The sequence below is a fragment of the Genypterus blacodes genome, unplaced genomic scaffold, assembly GCF_046128005.1.
Source record: "Genypterus blacodes isolate CSIRO-AG114 ecotype Tasmania unplaced genomic scaffold, CSIRO-AGI_Gbla_v1 ptg000052l_1, whole genome shotgun sequence".
NCBI classification, from domain to species: Eukaryota; Metazoa; Chordata; class Actinopteri; order Ophidiiformes; family Ophidiidae; genus Genypterus; species Genypterus blacodes.
In genome coordinates this window covers 3414619-3435899 of record NW_027466864.1, presented here as the reverse complement: position 1 = coordinate 3435899, position 21281 = coordinate 3414619, and the positions used below count along the sequence as shown (strand labels likewise).

At 43.4% G+C, this 21281-nt stretch overlaps 1 protein-coding gene across 1 annotated transcript in view; it reads left to right on the top strand.

Moving 5' to 3' along the window:
- The window catches only part of zfpm2a (zinc finger protein, FOG family member 2a), a 112290-nt gene that overhangs the window by 50082 nt on the left and 40927 nt on the right, over positions 1–21281 (top strand). The window contains exons 4-5 of the mRNA XM_076150570.1: positions 1830–1951; positions 17558–17669. Coding sequence (XP_076006685.1) covers positions 1830–1951; positions 17558–17669 — 234 coding nt within the window. The remainder of the gene's footprint in view (positions 1–1829; positions 1952–17557; positions 17670–21281) is intronic.

Genomic DNA, 21281 nt, shown 5'->3' with positions numbered 1-21281 from the left:
ATCTGCAACAGATGTGACAAGCCATCTGTGTGCCAAGGTCCTCAGGCAACATTTGGTGTGAGATGCACACAACTGGCACCTAAACATGGCGGACAAGAAATCGCGCAAATTGAATCATATCCCCTTCCCCCCCTCCTCCTCTCGCACCTACACTAGGCCCCCCCCTTCCCCCTCCCCATTAAAAAACAGAAGAAAAAGAAAAGAAATGGCGGAAATCTGAATTATTGGCGGTGGAAAGCTTTAGCTGTATGTCAAGCGAGGCTAAACAGGAACTAGCATCCAAGCGGTTAAAGGCCGTGGGTCTTATCTGAGGACAAACAGAATGCATCAAGCGGCGGCTGTTGCTCTCAGTGATGACGACCAGCTGTGCTCCAATGTTTAATTATTTCTCTGTAATGAGCTTACCCACCTTCCACTGCAGCACCGGGAAGACGGCGTGCAACAGCAGGAAGACGGGAGGGGCAGAGAGAGGAGGTAGAGGGAGAGAAAGAGTGAGATAACACAGTCAGATGATCTCATTTTGGACTCTTCCAAAAGCACACAAACATTTTCTCCAAAATCTAACTCAAGATTTCTTGTCGGTGGTGAATTTTCACCATTACTACAACAGACCTTTTGCTTTTTAATGAAGCGGTCACTGTTGATGTGATGTGACGAGGTTGTTTGCTTTATGTTTATGCATGCAAAGGAGCACGTACGCACACATTTCCATAGCAGCGTCACAGACACACACAATGGCGTGCCACAGATACACCGGTGATATTTACAAGAGTAGCGTGCAGAGCTGAATAGGTCATTATAGACCTCAGACGCATCAGAAAGTTCAGTGATCACTTCAGCCCATTCAGTGTGAACCTGAATGCCCTGAATACCCATTAGTCACATGTCTGAACAAATAGGTTAAAAGACACAATGTTAACAACCCGTGTACGTAGAGTTTGTCTGCATAATAATCACATTAGAAGCATCTGCCTTGTGTGAACAGTATTTACTATGGCGACGTGCCATCACACTCAAGCTGACCCTGAACTTTGGCCTCGCACTGGTCGCGGTCAGCGGGAGGTTGTAGATCCAGAAAGAAGCAGTAAGCCTCAAACATGACTCAGACCGGATAAAAATAAAAGTTAATTAGGTCCTCGTGTCGCCAAAATCATCAGTTAGATGTGTGAATCGCCACACATCCTTTAATAGAAGTCTTGTTGTTGTCAAGGCAACCAGTCAGAAATGTACTTTTAAGAGCTGCATACCTTCCCTTTGTGTCACACATGCACATTCACAAACACACACATCCGCCAGGGGAGTTATCATAACTATTTGATTAATCATCGTCCCGAAAAAGTACACAGAATCTAAGAGATAAGATTACCAAGGCTGTCAGAGAGGGGAGAGCTGGTAGAACTAACACAGCTATTCCCTCTCACTGTTAATTAACTGGAGCTCGCCGCGGCACTAACAAGGGCCCAGCCTTCCCGGAAACCGCAGGAAGAGGCTCGACACTAACTGCTGCTGCCAGCCATCCAGTCAGCCTGCAGTGTCTCACAGAGATTATCTCAACAGAAGACACCTTTCAAGTAAGGTTAGCGCGGCATGTGTCTGAGGTACACCATCAGATGGATGCTCGCTTGATTTGCTTATCCATTTTGAAACTGCTCGGCTTTAACCTCCACCGTTCACTGCAGGGCTTTGAGGCGGTAATATGATCGCACATCTAGGTTTCAGGGGGAAATGACAATGAATAAACGTCACTATGATTTGATTTGGAGTTTCTTGCGCTGGGTAGAGTTGTAAGGCTGACTGTTTTTGGATTTGTGTGTGTGTTTTTCTCGTAGGAGAGCTGGATGCGTTCCTTAAAGATGGCGAGCGTCGCATCCACAGCCGGCAGCAGCTTCCTGTGGGGACGACATGGGGTCCTTTTGAGGGGAAGATCGAGATGAGCACTGACAGTACAGTGGTACGTACGCCTGTTTATCCTCCATCTTATTCTGCCTTTGAGTTGAAACGTTTGAATCATTAGATAGTTTCAATTACTTTATTTAGTCAAAATTTAGCCTTAATCAGCAACGGACATGTGATTACTAGAAAGTGCTGCGTTTTAATGGCCATGTAAATTGAAAGAGGTTGCACATTCCCGCCTCATTCAAACACATTGAGTTGATTCTTGTGGGATCCAACTGGCCTCCAACAAAAGCCTTTGAAGTCTTTCCATTTTTAACCATTTAATCTGCATATTTTATGACCAAATGCTTTAATTGGTGGATTTTGAGCTCAATCCAAGCTTCAATTGAATAAAGTCACAATCCATTATTTTTGATGTTGCTGCTGTGCTGGCCCCTCTCGTTCCAAAGATCCCACTTCAGTTCCCTTCAGCAGCAGAGGCTTGTGTTGACACGGTGCTCTGGCGGTGTGACTCGTCCTCTACGGGTTCCATTTCCATTTTTGCGTTTGGATTAATTAAGAAATTCCTATTAACAAATGTAACCAATCTCACGTTCATCCTGTTAAGAAACATAAGGAAAATTCCATGAGGGTTTTGGACTCAAAGGCATTCCTTTCTCCCAGATTTCTGAAACACGTAACTTTATTAAATCATTCTCTGAGCGGTTTCAAACTGTTTTCTAAGCTCCCCTCATGGTTTTTGAAGTCATCTGTGGCTTTAAATAACTCAGGCCGTATCATAGCCATGAAATATGGCTTCTCTCAGGGTAAAGCCAGTTATCCTTGGGCGGAAAAGTGATTTGACAGAGCAACACCTCAAGTTGCTTTCCAAAGTAACACGCTCGTATATTTCCCCACCAATCTCTGCACAAATTTCCCTGAAAGGCATCCAAAGCCAACCTTCAACTGCCCCTCAAATGACCCTTACACTTCAAGTGATGTCATAAAAACTACATTTTGAGTTTTTCGTCTGACGTTCATATTCTTTGGGATTGTTCTTGCCATTGGTGCTATGTTCTTAACTAACTGCCCTCTGCGGAATTCATTCCTTCTTCCCACATCCTCCTCAGCTTTTTATTTCTTTTTTAAGTGTGCAGGTGCTGGTCATCACCTGTAATAGGCTGTAGAGGGGTTACAGAATATGCCAAACCTGCCTTGCAATTAAAGGCAGAGGAAGAAGCTCTGGCATATTGCCTTTAAGGATCTTATGTGTGTCTATTCTCATGGGGGCCCTCTGGGTGCCTTGCTGCTTGCCCTCCTCCTCTCCTAAGTTTCATCTCTCAAATGGGGTACTGGCTGTTAGCAGCTTCTCACTATCTCTCATTAAAGGCTAGGTCAGTCTAACTGGCATGTTTTGTTTCACTGAGCCTCCTTTTTTAGGGTTGCGATGTAACTTTTTCCTTTGTTTTTAAGATGCTGAGTAAACTCACAAACTATCCATCAATTCCAGCGTTTCTGTGCATCACCAGGGAATCGTCTCATTTACCACAACGCTTTCTTTCCCCCCCGCCCCCCCCCAATCAAACGTCCACTCATTGAGCCGTTGCCTTGTTAAACACACAGCCACTGGCAACATCCCTAATATGGTGCTGCATTTATCTCAGTTATTTCAGTGGGAGGTAAGGGAGTTGTGCAAGTCTTCAAAGACTGACACATCAAGACAGGAACGAACCCTGATGCCTCACCTGGAGGGAGAGAGAGAAAAGTTAAAATAACAAGCAGTCTAAGGACAAAGAGAGGGAGAGATAGACTTGGGGGGAAAAAAAGCTTGGCTAGATTTGATGCATGTCAGGGCGGCCAGCGCTGCAGAGCAGGGTCAGGAGGCAGAATAAAGCTTTTGAGGTAGAAATAAAGGCTCATTGCTTCATGGATCTCTACCTCACCTAGAAGGCCCGCTCCGTCATTCTTATGAAATATGACCTCCACGGACTATTAAATCTCCTTATACTCTCGTAGATTTTTGAAACCATAGGGGTGAATGAATTACCCGAGTGCAGCCGGGTATAAGGCAGAAGTGACACCTCTCTCATGCTTGAAACACACGACCTGCTGGTGAGATATTGATATGCCCTCTCTGAAATCAAAAAGATATTTCTACCCTTCGTCTAGACACGTCACTTTAAGTTACCACTTTCTAGAGGTCAAGCTATTTTTGTATACCCGCCACATGCGGTGTATAGGTCCGTTTCTCACTCCTTGGCATCATGCCCGGAGATGAACTAAAGTGTAATGACTCCTCAAAGTGGTGTAAGAAATAATGATACAGTGAATTTAAGCAGCTTTTGCACAAAACTGCAGCAGTAGCAGCACTTTGACACGTGTAGAGCTGATGAGAAGGAGAGTGTGCTAGTGTAGGACTGGCTTTGTGGAGTCCCAGTGTCTGGGGACTAGTCCTTAGTCTGAGAGGTAGGTGGGGTAAAAATGAAAATCGGGGGGGAAAGGAAGGCAAAGGGGGGTAGGTGTAAGGGGGTTTACTGGTCCCCAGAGGCAGCAAATGGGAGATGCGGCTGGCATAGCTGCATGTGCTGCAGGGTGGGAGCCGATGTGGGTTGGCCGCTGGCTGACGACAGGCCTCAGTAGCTGACCAGAGTGATGGATGATGCTGAGAAAGGAACAGCGAGTGGAGCATTACGTGCAGGCCTGGAAAGAGAAGTATAAAAGCACGAAAAAGAAAGAAAGAACAGAGAGAAAGGGGGAGAGGGAGAGAGGGAGAGAGGGAGAGCAGAAAACACAGAGGGGAAAAGCGTGACAGGAAATCTGGGCATCTGCAGGACAGAGATAGGGTCACATCTCCACCGTTTATCAAAGAGGAAAGCAGATTTCACAGCTGATGGGTGGACTGTGGCAGGTCTGTAGACCCCAGGGGCTCAGCTTGGTGTGAGTGACTAGTGCTATAGTTATTGCTATGGCAGACCTGTTAACACACACACACACACACACACACACACACATGCTGCACTGTAATGCCCAGCTAATATGACTGGCCTTGGGTGTTTTCTCCACTCTTAGGTGACCTGTGTGCTATATAGATTTTGAACTGGTTTCTCAAATTGATATATCAGTCAGAAGATGAAACAACAGCAGAGGGTTTTTGTGCCTGGCATCTAAAGCTCTCAGCTAGAACGAAGGCTAGAGCTGAGTCGGAAATGAAAACAGAGTAATTGGTCGGGGTCAGAGCACTTTGGAGTAAGTGGGGAAAAGGTGAGGGAGAGGGGGGGGGGGGTTCTAGGCAAGTGAGAGAAGGAAAGACAAAAATAAGAGTGGGGGGGGGGGGGTTGAGGGGGATCAAGAAAGGAAAAATCCAAGGGTTGGCACAGTGCTTCTGTTGTCAGCCTCTCACCCCGCTCTGTTCCTCTTCCTCCTCTCCTCCTCTCTCCTCTCTGTCTGACTGATGGAGCTGCCAGAGCACCCTCTCATCCCTCACTTCTCTCACTGATCAATCAGACCATTAGACTCCAATTACAGCCGCGGCTCCGGCGCAGGTGAGCGACGAGCACATTCAGCCGGCTGCCGACAACGCCTCCGACCGGCTTCTCACACTCTCCAAATTAACGCAAATTAATAGTGACACTCAGACATAAATGTCTGCAATCGGGGGGGCTAAATTAACAGTCTGGGTCGAAGCTATTGAGTAGCAGGTGTCTTTAAAAGTGGTAATTACCTATGCTTGGACAGAAGCGGGAGGAGAAAGGTGGCCCGTGGCTTGCCTGGAGTGAGAGGCCTGGCCCCAGTGAGCCTGGCTCCCATTGTAGGTGTTAATAATTGATTGGGAGGCAAGCTATTAATGAGCAGCAGATTTAGGGCTCTGTTGTAAATGTGTGTTGATGAGGGTGTTGCCGCCTCTTGTTCAACGCCTTACCAATGCTAATTACTTGGGCTTAGTCAAGGTGCACTGTAATGAGTCTGGATTCAATAGAATTCTGGCTTTTATGTGTTTTGAGGGCCTTTTAGTGCAAATTACATGGTAATTGAAATGCATAAGACTTGCTCAGATTGTTTGCCTACCAGGCAGTCTTTTTATCTTGTCCGCTATCTTAATATGTTTGTTGTATATTCCTGTGAGTAAGGCTAAACAAATCAACTATGGAAATCTCTTTTCTTCACAGGAGGGCCCCCAAACATGAGCACAGTCTGTAGAAATATATAATTGAGCAACTCTAATGGTTACTAGGACATTTTCAAAGTTAATATTTGTCTAGGGATGGAAAAGTATAATAAACGATTTAAATATATAATACAAAACATAATATTATACTTGAATCAATCGCTTATTCAATTACTGTATTACACATAATGGAGGTCAGATTTGGGAGGAAAAAAAATGTGGATACTAATAACATGAAAAACTATGAATTTTGGTAAAATAGTTACAAACTTAGTGGATGTAACATAAAAGTAAAATACCCAAATACATCAAATTGAGTCCAAATGTTGTGGATGAAAGCTGTTGAATGCATGCGCGGTGTCACAAATGTGTGTGTTTTGGCTCACAATGACTGCACATGTGTGCGCGTGTGTGGGAGGGCATTTGCGTGTGTGTTTGTGCAGACTGTGAGCTCTCTGCGTTTGGCTGTGAACAGAGAGCTTTAGCTTGTAGACTACAGAAGAGGCAAAATGTCAAGATACTGTCCTAATTTTCACCTGGGACAGAGAGAGGCACAAGCTGTCAGCCGATGTTGTGTGATTATTGTGTAATTTAGTACACGGGTAGGAATATGGACCTGTGCACCAAAAAAATGCTCTAGAAATTATTCAGCCCTTCACTCAAGCCATTTATCTCAGCCCTTTGCCCACCCTCTCCCTCCAATATGTTTTTTGTTAGCTACCCCTAAACTTTAACGAGTGGTGGCGGATTTTTCTGTTTCCGAAATTATATTTTTCTTCTTGTCATTGCTTCATTAATCAAGAGGAGGCATTCTGAAAAATGTTTTGTTTTGGAGGCTGCAATCTATTTTGTGTGTGTGTGTGTGTTGTAGTTAATCTGCGCCCGTGGCAGGTTTCCCCTCCGAAACGCAGCGCTAAGCAGCGGTATCGCAGGCCTATTGTTGTAGCCTCTGTCATAGCAAGGAGAGCCTGATGCAGGCCTGGGCTCGCCTGATAAGGAAAAGAGGATTCAACATGGCTGGAAAGGAGAATCAGTGGGACTTGAGAGTGGAGTACGGATGGGGCAGATGCGCTCGCACACACATACACACACATACATACAGAATCACAAACAAACATACAGAATGATATGTTCTACACACATACAGTCACACATAAACCCACACACACAAATCATCGCCATCATCACACTGGCACATGCCCAGGCAATTATTTACAGTAACATCCAATTACATATGCAAGAAGGCACCCCAGGATAGGACCTCTCTGTAGCTTAGCTGCTACACGCACCCTCAAACACACACAGACACACATCCATGCACATATGCACAACAACAAACAAAACTAAGAGAATGAACACGTGAAGTATAAGTAGAAAGGTGGACGGTCCTTTCTCTCTGAAAGTCACTCTGTCTTGGACATGGTTTGAAAACGCCAGACATTATCAGAACTAACAGGATTTGGATTTCTGTGTTGGACACAAATAATTTTGGCACAAAGAATGTGGCTTTGCCTAATGAAATAATGGCCCCAAATGTTAGGCGGAGAACCAATTTGTGATTGCATGCATCAATTATTTCTTGGGTTTAACCCAATATCAGGGCTGGGGTCTCTTCAGATGGGTAAAATGGTAATTATCTGGCTTGCTTCGCCGTGGTCAATGTCATCCATATATTAATGGGTGGCACTGTTAACCTGTGTATCCCTTTGAAGAGTTCATGTTCTTACACATTATATTAAAAGGGAGGAACATCCGAGCATGTTTCACTGACGCAGCACTTGACTCTCACAGACATGGCAGAAGCCCTCACCCCCATCCTGTTCTTCTTCATATAATTATTATTATTATTTTATTTGATCAATCTTACGTTAGGGTTTTGTCTGTGTGGCTGCGTCCCACAGCCCCTTGTATTAGCTGTGAAGCACTCAGTCAGTAAATCAGTGAGCTTGTCAGCGCTGTTATGGCCACGGCCGAGCTCCACTGTTTGCCAGATAATGCATGGTTGACTTGATCTACAAGTGAACCTGACATTTTGCTGTCCTTACATCACAACACAACTACCCAAACTGATATGGCAGGTCCCCAGATAAGCAGAGCAGGACTCACTGATTTGCTTTGTGCTCACTGTAATGGCTGCCCAGTTCACCCAAACAACACACAAATACAAAGATGGCAATAATCTGCCGCATGGAGACATTCATCTTTTACTCTACACTGCAATTTTGGTTGGTTTTGCCATGGAGATTAATATTTGTTTTCAATATTTTAAATAGTATGCAACATTTTAAGGTATCATCGTGTTTTGTCAGACCAGTTTTGAGATATCACATTCAAAAGTAACAATGCTGTCCAAACACATGCTCCCTAGACTTGTGTCTGGTTGGTCTGTCCAATGAGATGTGTTACATGTTAACCTCAACATGTTCCAAGTAAAGGATCTATCAGAAATGTAGATGCTTGTCTTTCTGAATGCAGTTCTTAATGATCAACATATAATCCATGCTATATTACACTACAAAAACATGGGAGGGGGTTATGTATGTCTTTCTCATTTTAACTCATTAACACAAACCCGTCAATGACATGTGTATTTAGGTCGAGGCCCTAAAATGAAGGATTTAGGCTTTAGACACCAGTTTCTGTCACTAGTTTATTTCCCATGTCCATGCCTTTGTTCAGTTCATTTTGTTGTTCTAAAGCAGATGGACAGAGGGGAGATCAGCAGGGGTTACTTTGCAGATTTCACACTCGGAGACATTGTTCATTTCTCTGTAATGAGATGACTCTGTGCTCACCCACTCTGCAGATGTGACCAGTTAGACGTAGCAGTAAGTTGCACAGTAGCAGCAGAGCAGGAGCAGCGCTGGCTGAACACCCCAGTGAGGGTGCATGTCCTGGAGGTGGAGGGGGGGAGGGGGGGGGGGGGGGGGCTGCTCTTCATACCTGCAGGGTGGTGGTGGGTGAGCTTGTCCCCTCCCAGTTTGTGTTTGCTGTCTGTTAAATTGCATGCATGTGAGTCAAAGTGTCACACAGAGGAGATGTGGTATCAGCATACATATGGTTTCTCTAAGTCCTAAACAAACATACTTTCTCTCTCTCTCACACACAAACACACACACACACATACACAATACACACACAAACAGCGTGATACGAACACTAACATTCATGAACACATGTTCCACTCGGGATAACAACATTTTATTTTTTTTCACTTAAACATGTCACACACGATCACTTACACACTTATCTCAAGAGTTTTGTGAATTTCAATGAATGTTTACTTCAGATTTGGGGAGATGCTTCTTTAACGTGATCTACCTTCCTTTGAAGGTGTCAACAAATAAGCTATGCACACTTCGTCTGACAGGCAACAATAGTCTGCCTTCACACACATTTCCTGTTTTACAGTACGCAATATGTCTTCCCAAATGAATGATTATCCAACACTTCAATACACAACAGACCTCTATTGCAGCAAACGAGCAAGAAGACGACGACGAAGAAAGAACAGTGAAACAAAGTTGAGTGCTGCCAGCTGCTTTGCCATCTGTCACTGTCAGGGCTCTGCTTGTGATATGTTGAAACAACTTCTTTGAGAAGTGGTGGAGATAATCCTCGATTGTTTCCATTTGCAAGCTCCTGATAGTCCCCTCTCGTCTCTGCACAGAGGCAGTTCAGGCTGGTGGTTGGTCAAAGATTGAGATAGCTGACCATTCACTCCAGCAGATGTGATTGGAGAAATATAGCCACTGTCCTTAACGGGGACTCTTCGAGAGAACCTTTTATTTTGAGTTCTTAGCGGCTCCCTCCGGTGTCGTACATTATTCATTAAAGTGCCTCGTGTCTGCTTCACGTAAGGAACACTGCAGTTTTCATATCCTATATTTCTCGTTCCCTCGTTGACACATTGGCTGAGGAAGTGGAGCAACACAGGCTGTTTGCTTGCTTCACCTCCTTCAGAGAGAGAAGGACGGCCACCCTACAGGGAGACAAACTCCTGCTGGTAGGCCTTGATAAGTCCTCTCTGTCCCTGCGTCCTGGCCTTAGCCCTCTGATCCTCAGGCTAGTTGGCTCAGGGCCTGCAAAAAGACAAAGCCCTGTCCAAATGACTGTGAATGCATGAACAACCAACCAAATAAATGCCCCCTTTCTTATAAAAAATATGAAATTTCCTGCTTGCATCAGGTTAGCTTTGAAGATAAGATAAGTACTGGAGGAGATGATGGTCTGGACAGTGTCCATTCACTCCGAGGTGGTCCAGCAGTGCCTCATTAGATGTATGTGTATGAGGCTGTCAAAGCAGGAATATTATACCACGAGGTCGTCTGCAAACTAATTGGATAACAAAGACCATTTCCAGCTCAGGAAACCCATCTTTTAACAGTCCGTGTGCTGAGACTCTGATAAGAGAGTTCACGTCTAATGCATTTAGTGAGGGGCAAGTTCACCATCTTTATCTTATTTACTTTACTTGGTGTAAATATTGTTGGTCTTTAAGGTGGATTTAGTGAGACCCCCATTTCTGCGAAGTGCATTCAAAGATCAAACTACCCAACGCAGCTTTTGTAGATGATCAAGCGCTATGCAAATAGTGAGATACCTTTGTTCAATCCATCGTCATTGCAACAAAGGTATGCTTGGTGTTTCATTTGTTTCTCATTGGGCTCAATTGATTTTGAAATGATTGTACATTTCATTACACTTTGTTTTTTTGCAATTATTGCTCTGAATGACTAAGATAAGAACAGGGCTCGCTTTGTGAATCAGGAAGTGGGTAGCACTGAGATAGGCTGCTGAAATAATAAAGGCACATACAGTAGATGCTATTCTAATTCATCATGAAATTTATGACTCCACCAGGGAAGAGAGGGGAGTTCAAAGGAATATTAAATTCCAATACCTAAAGGGGGGCACAGAGGTTTATCTGAAGTCAGGGGCTTTATTCAAGCATCATGCCTGCTATTTTATTGTTTGTCCTTATTTACTGCCTCAGACTGATCCAAGCCTTCCATGTGTGGTTATGAGCGCAGGGATTTGTTGTGACCCCATTGACTGATTGACTCCCGAGGTCCCCTTTCTTCCTCTTTGAAGAAATCCCCCTCCACATGTTTATTCCTGACAGAGAAAGAGTGGAGCTGGCCAGAGAATATGCCACCTGCCACCGTGACCCCGAGGGCCATGGTAATATCCATACAGGTGAACATTACTAGCTCCAGGTTCCCTATTATGTTCCCTCACACAGCTCCCCGCTGCTGGAGGAGTCAGGCCTAACTTACATGCAAAAGATCAAACAAGTCCTTCGCAATTGAATTCAAATGGGAAATTTCAAATAATTCAAATAGTGAGAAGTGAAGCAAGGAGCCGTTCTGTCCCCTGACCAAAGCCAAACAGTACAAGCACATGTGTGTGTATATGTGCGGCGTACCTGCAAGACACGATTAAGTCCCGAAGCATGTGCATTACAAATTCAGCTTTCTCTTGTTTACGACATCCAATAGTTCTCAGGACATTACACACATTATACACAGTTACAGCTGTACACATGCATTTACGTGCGCTGTTGAATTAGAAATTATACACAGGAAAGGAGCCGGAGACTTTGCGGCATGGACCTGCAGGGTTGGGAGAAGGCAGGTAGGTATTTCATTAAAATCAGAGAGGGGTGGAGAGGAGTTCGTCATCAGCAGCACAGGTAGAACTTCACAGTGTAGTGGAAGGTCTTGCAGGATGTAGTGTGAAAGAGCTCCTCTCCTTTGTTTAGGTCTCTACTCTGCACTCCTCTCCCAGCTTAAGCCTCTTCAAAATAAATGTGTCCAAAATAATTGCAAGATGTACTGTTAATTATTTTGCTTATTTTGTTTTCCAGCCAGCCAATCAGTAATCTGCTCTATTACCACTACAGTATATTTTTAACAAGCAACTGAATATACAATAATCATGCATCACCACACAGAGTCCGTAGAAATACAGCTGTGAGCATTTCAATGGGCTGAAATAAGTAATAGCTAATGCAGCACATGAACTTTGATGCTTACAGTCCAGTCAGCAGGATAAAAGGTCATTTAAATGAGAAAATATTTATTCCCCATAGCGCCGCCATGATAGCAGCAGCCAAATAAAGGCACATGCGCACAGTGATGGGTGTCCCTTTAAAGATTCGGGGGAACAGCGGTGACTCTCTCAATTTAATCGATTTTTAAAATGAAAAGTCAATTTAACAAAGTTGAAAAGAGAAAGATGGGCTAAGGGAAGAAAAAAGCATTCTCTTGCACTCAAGCAGTAAACTAACTGCCGCACGGCGCAAGCAGAGATTTCAGCCGAATTATCTCCCACCTCACATTTGCTCTTAGGCAAGCAGTTTAAAAGCCAAGCGATTGAGCCAGTGATCCAATTTGAAATGCAGAAATGATTAGAGCAGCTTGCCTCATTTCATATCGAAATTCTCTGATTTATGACAGGGCACCAGCCAAGATCTATCTCTAAAGGGAATTAGTGTGCAATTCCTGCATATTTCTGTTATTTAGTCCCCCAATAGCAGATGCTATAGCCTTAGAGAGAGAGTGAGGGGGGGACGGGGGGTGGGGGTAAGCAGTATGGCGGTATCTTTTCATTTCAGCAGATGTAACCGCAGCCATTTAGAAGGAGAAAATGACACAAAAGCAGACTTGAGAAATGGAGGTATTTCCCACTTTATGTAGGATGTTGACAGAGAATCTTATTTCAGGGTGCGATGAAAAATATGCAGCACCTAACTAAGCACATACACAGCTTTCCCAGCATGTATAGCAAGAAACACAGACTGTGAGCTCGGCTTTGGCCATTTATTCAACAAAAAGACCCTTGCAACCCATCCATCCTTGAGGCTAAGGAAATATTAATACGCAGAGCGATAACGAGGGCTGGAGGAAAATCTCCCTTAATGAAATTTCCAGTTGACCACATGCAATTTGTTTCATCGCAGTGAACAACTAATTGCAATGGACGTTATCAAGGTGTGAGTGTGCTGTCTGCTGTAAACTGACTGGTAAAACAGGTACAAATCCTTTATCCTCACTCCCATGTTAGAAACAGAGAACATATAAACTTGACATAAGCTTGTTTTTTTTACTGCTATGAAGAGCTGGGAACATCGGATCTATTTGAGGAGCGTTAACACAGGGTCAAACGGAATGTAAGAGGGAGGAAATCAAGATGAAGGGGAACAAATTGTAGTTAAGGATCAATGAGGGAAACACGTAATATTCCCAACATTTCCATTGGTGATTTTGTTTCAAAATGGCAGTACTTCATAGCGAGTGGGTGTTGAAAGCGGAATGTATAAACCCAATGAATGTCTTGAGATATTCAGACAGAACGGTTTTGATCTCTCAGTTGTCTAAATCCTGCAGCTGTGGGATCAAGACGGATACAGTGCCAGTCAGTGACCTTGGAGGAGGGGGGAGAGAGAGAGAGAGAGATGAGGGAAAGAATCATTCCCACCAAGGTTTGTATCGATTTCACCTGCCCTGACCATGAAGCGGGTTAAGAGTAGCCAGTGGTGGTGAAATGGTCAGCGGTGATATCATTAGCTCGTTGTTTACACAGGGAACCAGGGAGTTAGGAGAAGGCTGAGTGTCACAAGCCACTTTCTTCTTCACCTCCTTCAGCTGATCAGAGGATCATGGTATCAAGGAGGGATTAGTAGCGACTTGGGATTTGTGTGATTGGTTAATTTATTGCGGTGATGGCAGGTCTTTCATCTATGGCAACATTTAATCAGCGCAGCCACAGAGGCTATTACAGGTTAGCTCCTTTCTGGAGTCGGTCCGGCTGTGCCATCAGCTCTATCACAATTCCCCTGAAATTTCCAAATTATCTGGAACAGGCTTTAGCTTCTCAGTAATAAAAATTAGAACAGATTCCTGATAGAAGCTTTTGCTCACACAGGGCCAATTATAAATAGTACAGCCCTGCCACAGAAGACGGAAAGGGGAGGCGGGGGGGAAATCCAAGTCTGAGAGATGTGCACGGAACTTATCGTTCAGCCCCTGCTCCGCTCTGATCCAAATCCGTGTGGCTGAAAATTTATATTAGATGTTATCACAGAGGCCTAAGTCTAGAAAAATCAATGAAGGTTATCTTTTATGTTGCAGCAACTTGTGGAAATATTGATTTTCATTTTATAGCGAATTTGGAGCATCAGTTTGTAATCACTTCCTCGCTGACTACACTGTTTTGGTCACTGTATCTCTTACACGGGGAACGGTAACAGAGCTGAGGGAGAGAAAAAAAATAGTGTGAGTATTGAAAGCAGTGGAGTGAAGGCAGAGGGAGGATAAACCACAACACAGCACACAGTGAGGGAGGAGAAAAGGCTCTGACAGAGGTGAGGTTCCAAAATAAATAGGAATAAATACTGCCTTTTATAAATACTCTAGCTGGGATTTATCAGTTTGAACATGCTTGACATGTGCTTAAACAAATAAGTCATAAATATATATTTTTTTTTGCAAATCATAAATTAAAACGGTAGATTTTCCGTCTTATGGATAAAGTCATATATGTAATAACTTTATATAGACATTGAATATATTTTCAATGAAAAAATAACAATCATATTATGTCAATAATGATATACAGTCCTGGACAGGATGATCAATTTTGATTTGTAAAAATCTGGACTGCCAATATAATAAAAGACTGTTTAAGGAAAAAAATAAATAAATCACCTCTGAGTGGGAAAATTGTAGAATTACAAAAAAAGTAATTGAAAAAGAAAAACCAGGAAAAATGGACTGTAAATTCTCAGATGTTAATTTTGTTTCTATGAAATTCAATTGAAAAAAATAAAAGAAGGTCATTCAAAAGTAATGACAGAAAATTCATTGAAAACAAAAGGTCCTGGGGATAAAAAAGGAAAGGGCTACAGAATTCTTTCATAAAATAACAGTCATGGTCATATTCTGCTGCTGTCAAGGCCTCATTTGTTGTTGTAGAAAGGGTTAACTCACAGGGCAGCAGTGGCAAAAACGACCTTAGACACCATGGGGTTAAGAATAGGTTGTATCTATCTGTGTAAATGTAATGATTGTATAGGGAGTGATGTGTTCCACTATCCTATAGGGGTCAGTATATTAAAAACACCTCACTCCTCCTTCTGGACATGGAAGAGCTTCCACACGTCACATCCCCTGCAGGTTATGATTTGTTTGGTAGAAGACGAGTTTGTTTCTATAATCCTGTTCATCATATGCTCCCTCGCTCCAGAGAAATGGTAATTTTCTGCCTGTCAATCTGCATTTCTTCTGGCCTCGGCCACTTAGGCCAGCTGATTTGGTCGCACAGAGAGATGTTTTCATTTGCATTCGCAGACGCTCCTCCCTGCAGTGACGCCATCCCCTCTTAATCCTAAATATGTTGCTTCTCTGCATTTCTTTGTCTTTGTGACGGCTGGTGTATGCGGCATGCTTACAAAGCACAGGCCACTATTGTGAATATAGATGCATAATGTTAATCTGTTCTGACAAGGTGTTACATTTTGAACAAAAGACGGTTTTACTCAGAAGTTTCCATAAGGACACTAACTAAAAAACACATGTGATTTACCAAATTTCTCATGATCTGTAATGGTGGAAAGATGCCTAGTTAACATTGTATTTTTATCCCTGTTGGGTGTATTAAGAGCAGCTGGAATATCATGAATTCCCAGAGGCTCGGAGGGACGACACAGAGGCCTCTCGCTGCTGAATGAAGAGATGGCGGTAGTCTGGAGATCTAAGAAAGGGTTAATCTGATTCCCATTTCAGATAGTTGTCCTAGCAACAATCGGCTGGTCTGCTCTGCTCCTTTGACAGGGGTGTGAGATTTTCAGGTTAGCCAGATATCAGACTTTATTGTGAGGCTAATTTGAAATGTGAAATGGAGGATGACTTAAATTACAGAGGTCCTCTTTCTCTCATCTGCTGCCAGGGTGGGATAAGAAGATGCCAAGAGGAGGAATAAGAATATCAACAGACACAATTTACTGTCTCTGTTTGATCGTTTTGGCACCGTTGTGCACCGATGTGCAGAGCTATATATAAGGACAATTCACCAGCCTGCCGTTGCCTAGCATTTACACGTTTTCATAATTTTCCACAGAACATCCAAACAGATTCTTATCATCCTTGTGAGATATATTTGCCATTTGTAAATAATTCCCTTCCGCAAAAAATCTGTTTGTCCTCCAGCCTTCGACTAGATAGAGTTCATAGAGAGAGAAATGGGTGGGTGGCGGAGGAGGAGGGCACGCAGGCACACTGCCGGAGCACAGTGCTCATCTCTTGTGCATATCTGTGCCAATTCAGACCTTTAACATGCTCAAGTGACATTTGCATTTATCCTTGAAGGTTGTTTCCCTTTGCGGAGGAGAGAAATCAGCGAAAAGCATGGGAGAGGACTCGTATTTTTCTGTTGCATTAGGCAGATGGACAGTGTCCCGTCGCCGGCTGCTCGGATGGAAAAAAGCAATGAAGTGTCGAGATTGCACCCCAACCCATTTTCTCTTAGCTAAACTATTTCTGTAACATCCTAATGAAGGAGGGCCCGGGGGTTCAAAAGTAATGGCCTTGAAATACTGACATTTTGCCTTTGAGTAATAGGCTACTGTACCCAAGACATGAGACAACACCCCACAACACACACACGCTCCGCAACCCCCTTTCGCAACTGCTGTGACAGCGTATTCTTGGCTTTCATTACCCTTTGAAAAATAAAATAAAACAGAATAGAAAATCATACGTGGATAAATAGAGCAAGCAGATCTGGTGACCCTGCTCCGTGTGAATCTATTATGGTGGCTGTTGCACTCTATCTCTGTGTTTTATTTTCTCTTTCATAGGAATAAAGCTCCACGTTTGACCTCTGACCGTGAAGAAAAATGACCTTACACACTCGGAATAATTTTGCCAGCATATTATAAAAGTCTAACCTCAATCGCCCTTTGGAATGGATACTGATTCTTTAAATTCCTCCCTGGTTGTTTCAGGAAATGGTGAGATCCTGGCGATAGCGAGGTACAATGTGCCCAAAGTTCACTGCTGCACACTCGCTCCCTTCTCCCTGAAAGTCACCGGCCTTTTCTTTCTTTTTTTTGTGTAATTCCCAGACACCTGAGATGTTGTTAATCTGGGAGATCTGATGCTGAATCATTGAGTTCAATCCTGGATGATTCCAGTTCCGTCTTGCTGACAGAATGCAGCCTCTTCCATACATTTTCCCCACACCACCACTGCCTTTGTCTGTACTCTCCTGGTAGTTGTCACATGCTACATGTGCACACACACACACACACACACACACACACACACACGCTTCCTTGGCTCTCAAATCTTCTTAGCACTGGGGGTGGACTTGAGTTGCACACTGTATAGTTTCTGAAATTGTCTGTTTACGGCCATTCAGTGCAGCAGAAGAGCGTAACAACAGCGCTTATTAATGTTTGTTTAATCACCAAAATAAGCAAATGATTAGTGTTTGTTATCTGTCCCCGTCCAGAAGACGAAGAGCACGGTCCCGGTGGTGCTGAGCGCCGGCCCCAGGTGGCTGCTGGATGTGACTTGGCAGGGAGCGGAAGACAACAAAAACAACTGTGTGGTGTACAGCAAAGGTAAGCAGGCAGCCTGTTATCTCTCCACGGCGCAACACACCACGCCACAGCGCCGCGGCAACGACACTGACAATCCTCCATCCACTCAACTTCTCTCTCTCCCCCCCTCTCTCTCTCTCTCTCTCCCTCTCACTCACTTTTCTCTCTCTTTCTTGCTCTACTTGCTTCCCAAAGTCACACACACACACACACACACACACACGCACGTACAAGCCAAGCACGCAGACATAAGGACACACACATGCACACTCCAGTCAGCACGTGCACACACATTCCCCACCATATCTGTTTTTCTCATCCAGAGAGTAATTTATATCACTAAAACTCTGATTAGAAACTGAGAAACATCACTTGACACACAAAGTTAATGGTCTTTAGATTTCACAAGGTAATTAATGCCTCTTTTTTTCTGTTTTATACTAAGTGGATCCCTATCTCAAAGATAGCAAGCAAAGCGAGGGTGGAGATGGGTTTGCCATTTTGCTTCATTTGTCCTCTAACAAAATCAGCAAAGCTTTCGCTGTGCGGCTTTTATAAATTAGACACATTCATACCCACCAAACCAGAAATGGATACATGTGAATACTTGCCAAAATACACTATATCTGTCAAAAATCGATGTTGTTTACTCAACACTGAATAAATTGCAGCCATAAAAACCCAAATGACTCACTGGCATGAAGATAAACTACTCAATCTGCTGAATTGTGTCCTTAGAAAAACCCTCATTAAAGCATGGATATGTATAGAAGCCTGCTTGGTGTAAGGTTACAGATTGTATAAGAAGATGCTCGCGCTGACACTACGGTCCTTTCAGCCGCATCTCATCAAAGCACAAGGCTTCTGCAGCTATAATTGGGTCTTGACGGGTGTTAACCAAAGAGACACAGCGTTATAAATACGTAAATAAAGATGTGTTTGGATTCCAAAGGGCAAAGGAACGGGGGGCTCCATTTATCACTTTTCAAAATGATTACCCCGTGACAATACCCCAAAGCTGAAACTGAGCGTCTTCTCCCCTCAAAGTGAATAAGTGGCAGGAGTGGGATTTGCAACCGGGATTTTCGGTCTCCCAATTCTCATCTACTAATCACTAGACTGCACTGGGGAGTTATCCTCTTAACCGGCGACTTAACTTTGTGCTCTTTATCGCCAAATCATTAAAGTTTTGATAAGCTGTTAAAGGAGATTATGCACTTCTTTAAAATCGTCTAATCTTTCCGCGAGGACACTGACTGTATGAAATAACAGGATTTATCACTTTTTTTTTTAAAAAGTCAAATTTCCTCTCTCCCACTCCACATACATGGCGACAGAGATAAGATCGTACGTTTTACACGCATCGCGACTCCGTGTAGCATCATCACCTCAGCTGTGTGCCACTGAAAAGCCTCCTATCTGCTTTGTTTGTCACTTCCAGTTTGACCTTATTAAATTAAACAGAATATCTCCAGACGTACCCCCTTGTGAGAGTTGTTCTGTGTTGTGCTGTATTAGTATAAGTTCATTACGGTAAATCCTCTGCCATAATCACACGCTTGCCGGCTGATGATAAACGATAATAGAGGGAATGTTGAATACAAAGAATTAATTCAAATCTCGCAGCGGAAGTTAAATATCTCTTGCCACCTTATAGTAATTGCTGAGGATCCCTCTGCTCTCTGGATGGAAATGGAAAACACAATACTGAATAATCTCGTCATCTCTCTATAAGTCGTGCATATGTAGTTATCAAAATACCAAATGTTGTCTCACCAGATAATCCAGTATCACAAAGACATTCAGCTGTCATTCACCCGTCCTTGTTATTCCCGCCTTGAGTTTGTGAGATGACTCATGAACAGAATGTATCCTGTAGAATTTTAAAAAGGGACCTAGGATGCAAAGTTCTATGTTCTTATTTTCAGTTTTCAAGTCTTTGCAAAGCTTTGAAACACATTGATCCGCTTTTACTCTCACCACTCAGCATGTTACTTTACATGGAGAGTGGTGATGGAATTGGGAAATACCACATTTACAACTTGAACATTGCAATCTAACAGCTGGCAAAGTGTTTCATCTCTGTATTCTTCATGCCAAAATGACGAAAATGGCGTCCACAGCGATTCATGGTAAATAAGCCTGAGGAGACAATCTAGTGAATTTCTGTTCTAGGACCATGCCTGAAACAATTAGACGCATTTTTCATTACATAAAAACAGCAAAAGTAGTGTTATGATCTCGTGCACGTGCAGGTTTGTACTTCTGTGTTTTGTTTGTTTCTTCTGCGGAGCGTTCGAGGTTGTATGTGCAGTTTAACGATTGGATTTTTACCACCTTCTGATGAGCACTCAAACGCAGCATAAATTCACATGATACAACATGTTATGGAAGTACAGACTAATCAACAACAAGCCTTCCAGGACCCCGGTTGATATTACATCAAAAATAACAAATACATGCCCTTTTATTGTGAAATATCTGATTCTAGGATGTTACCAGAACTTCCCAGAAAAAGTCAAACTCTGTTCCTGCACTTGACTTGGAGAGTTTTGCAGCAACTCTTCCTCTGGCATTTTGAGAAATTGGTTGGGAGTTCATCTTTCCCCCTTGTGTGACCAAAATTGTTCCACATTTGCTCGTGGCTACAGTTTCTTAAGGTGGACAGGGACCGTGTTTGATGCTGTTGAACGTTTTCAGCCGTTTGACTCTTGCAACCGACTGCTGCCGCCCGCTGTCAAGAGCCAGACTGTGACTGGATTTATACCATTCTGTCTTCTTCTCCTTCTTTTAAATATTCCAATCTGCATCTGTACACCCTCTGGAGGTGACATTGAAATTGAATTTCAGTGTGCTGAACACGTTCGGTGAAATATCAAAACTTCAATATTGAATATCGCCTCTTTGCAGAACATTTGAAGGAATCATGTTTATCGGGACAACACTAATACAGATTGACTAAAGTCCAACAGTAACCTTTTCCCAGTCAGAGAAGCTGAGGTCTAGATTGTTTCTATCTCCCCCCTCTGCTTCATTGCCCCCTGAGATGCATTACTTATGGAAAACAGTGAATATCTCACTCAGTACACAGTATGCTTACAGAATGTGTTTTGGCTCACGTTTCAGCGGTCTCGGCTTTCTTTATGGCTGCCTGAGAAGATAGTGGCAGTTCACTTTGGAAGCTTGCCAGTGGGAATCTATGGGGGAGTATCTCTATGGAGGCACTGGTGATTGGTTTGAGTGGCTCATGCTGTAGCTGTACCGTTGGTCATTCTGTCTTATGATTTCTGCATTTTGTACCGCACATTCTCTCTCTTTAGTCATTCAGGATGTCTGGGAAATATACCGAGGGAAGAGAAGACAGGATTCAGCAAAATAATTCCGAGGAGAGTTGTACTCCAAGAGTGTGTAATGTATAATACATGCAGAGGTGTGAGCGCGTGCGTGTGTCTGTGTAAGGCAGTGGGGTAGTTTAGTTTATTGGCTCACAGGACGCTCCTGGCCAGCAGCACTAAGACAACTTAACCTCAGAGTGTCAAATGATACATTTCCTGCTATTTCCTGCGTTTCTCGTAAGTTATAATCCAATTCCGCTGTCATTTTGTCCAGATGAACAAACAAAGCGCTATATTG